Source organism: Rhagoletis zephyria, unplaced genomic scaffold (genome assembly GCF_001687245.7).
Source record: "Rhagoletis zephyria isolate East Lansing unplaced genomic scaffold, Rhagoletis_zephyria_1.1 Rzeph_scaffold_84473, whole genome shotgun sequence".
Lineage (NCBI taxonomy): Eukaryota > Metazoa > Arthropoda > Insecta > Diptera > Tephritidae > Rhagoletis > Rhagoletis zephyria.
This window is the reverse complement of record NW_016241521.1, coordinates 1-1,036: the sequence shown is the minus strand read 5'-3', so window position 1 is coordinate 1,036 and position 1,036 is coordinate 1. Positions and strand designations below refer to the sequence as shown.

Sequence of the window (1,036 nt, the reverse complement as noted above, 5' to 3'; positions counted from 1 at the left end):
CCACCTTGCCACTTCATTCAGAGCACTTTGCATGTATTACGCGCATACACTTCATCCGTTGTGCGGCATCGGAATGCCTGCTTAAATTTCAATGAGTTACGCAAATATCCCTTTAGCAGCTGCTTTTTCTCAACACTCTCCAGTTGCCTACACTCAGTTAGCACTGAGCCGATGAAGTAAAGTTTCGCCATGGATAATTGTAAACGACCCGCGGCCAACAAAGTGTCTAAACGACGCACCAAACGCTCATTGTGTTGCTGCCACTGCTCNGCGATTTTTGTGGTGTCGGCAATTGAAGCGCTGCCGACGCGCGTGACATGGCGCGGATTCTTGCTTTGTTGCGCCAGCATGCGCTGCACTTTCTCGAGATTACGATAGAAATTGCGGTTGGTGATTTGCAATTTGGCATAGTCGGCGTCTAAATTGTCATCGCCGTTTAGGGTGAGATGCATGACGCGACCCAGAAAGAGATGTGAATTCTGCTGGGACATTTCATCGATCCAAGCGCTGGCGGGCAGTTGGTCGTCAAAGGCGCGACCGATGCTCGAATACAGCTGCGCCATTTGCACTTTATCGAGAAAGGCGTGTTCGACAATGTGATGATAGACGGGCTGAAAGAAGTGTTGCGCGAGTGCCTGGCAGTCAGCGCTGCTCTTGTCTACAAAACAAAAAGGAAGGCGTAAAAGGCAACCAATTACTACTTTATAAGGGGAGCTACATAATTGCTAACTTTCATGCAACACACTTACCCATCAAATAGTCAATCCAAATCCAATTCAGCAATCGCGTCATTGTTGTTTGCTGCAGAAATTCGAAAACTTTTGCCAGCTTGGTCTTCTTATGCACCACAACAGTGTCGCTTTGCTTCAGTGGTTTGCCAAGCGCGCTCTTAAAGTACAAATCCCAATCGATTTGCAGCGTTGTACCAAAAGAAGAAGCCTTAAACTCGCCATATGTATATTCTGTATCAACCTCTTTCAACTCGTCCTTCAATATCTCACGTCGATTGCGTTCAAAGTTCAATATCTCCAGAGCA

At 46.9% G+C, this 1,036-nt stretch overlaps 1 protein-coding gene across 1 annotated transcript; it reads right to left on the bottom strand.

Moving 5' to 3' along the window:
* Positions 1-6: 6 nt before the first annotated feature.
* On the bottom strand, positions 7-1,032 carry LOC108357785 (uncharacterized; the record flags this gene model as incomplete). Its single annotated transcript, XM_017608855.1, has 2 exons — positions 7-658; positions 750-1,032. Coding segments are annotated over 2 exons (924 nt in total), but the record flags the coding sequence as incomplete, so codon positions are not given.
* Positions 1,033-1,036: the final 4 nt, after the last annotated feature.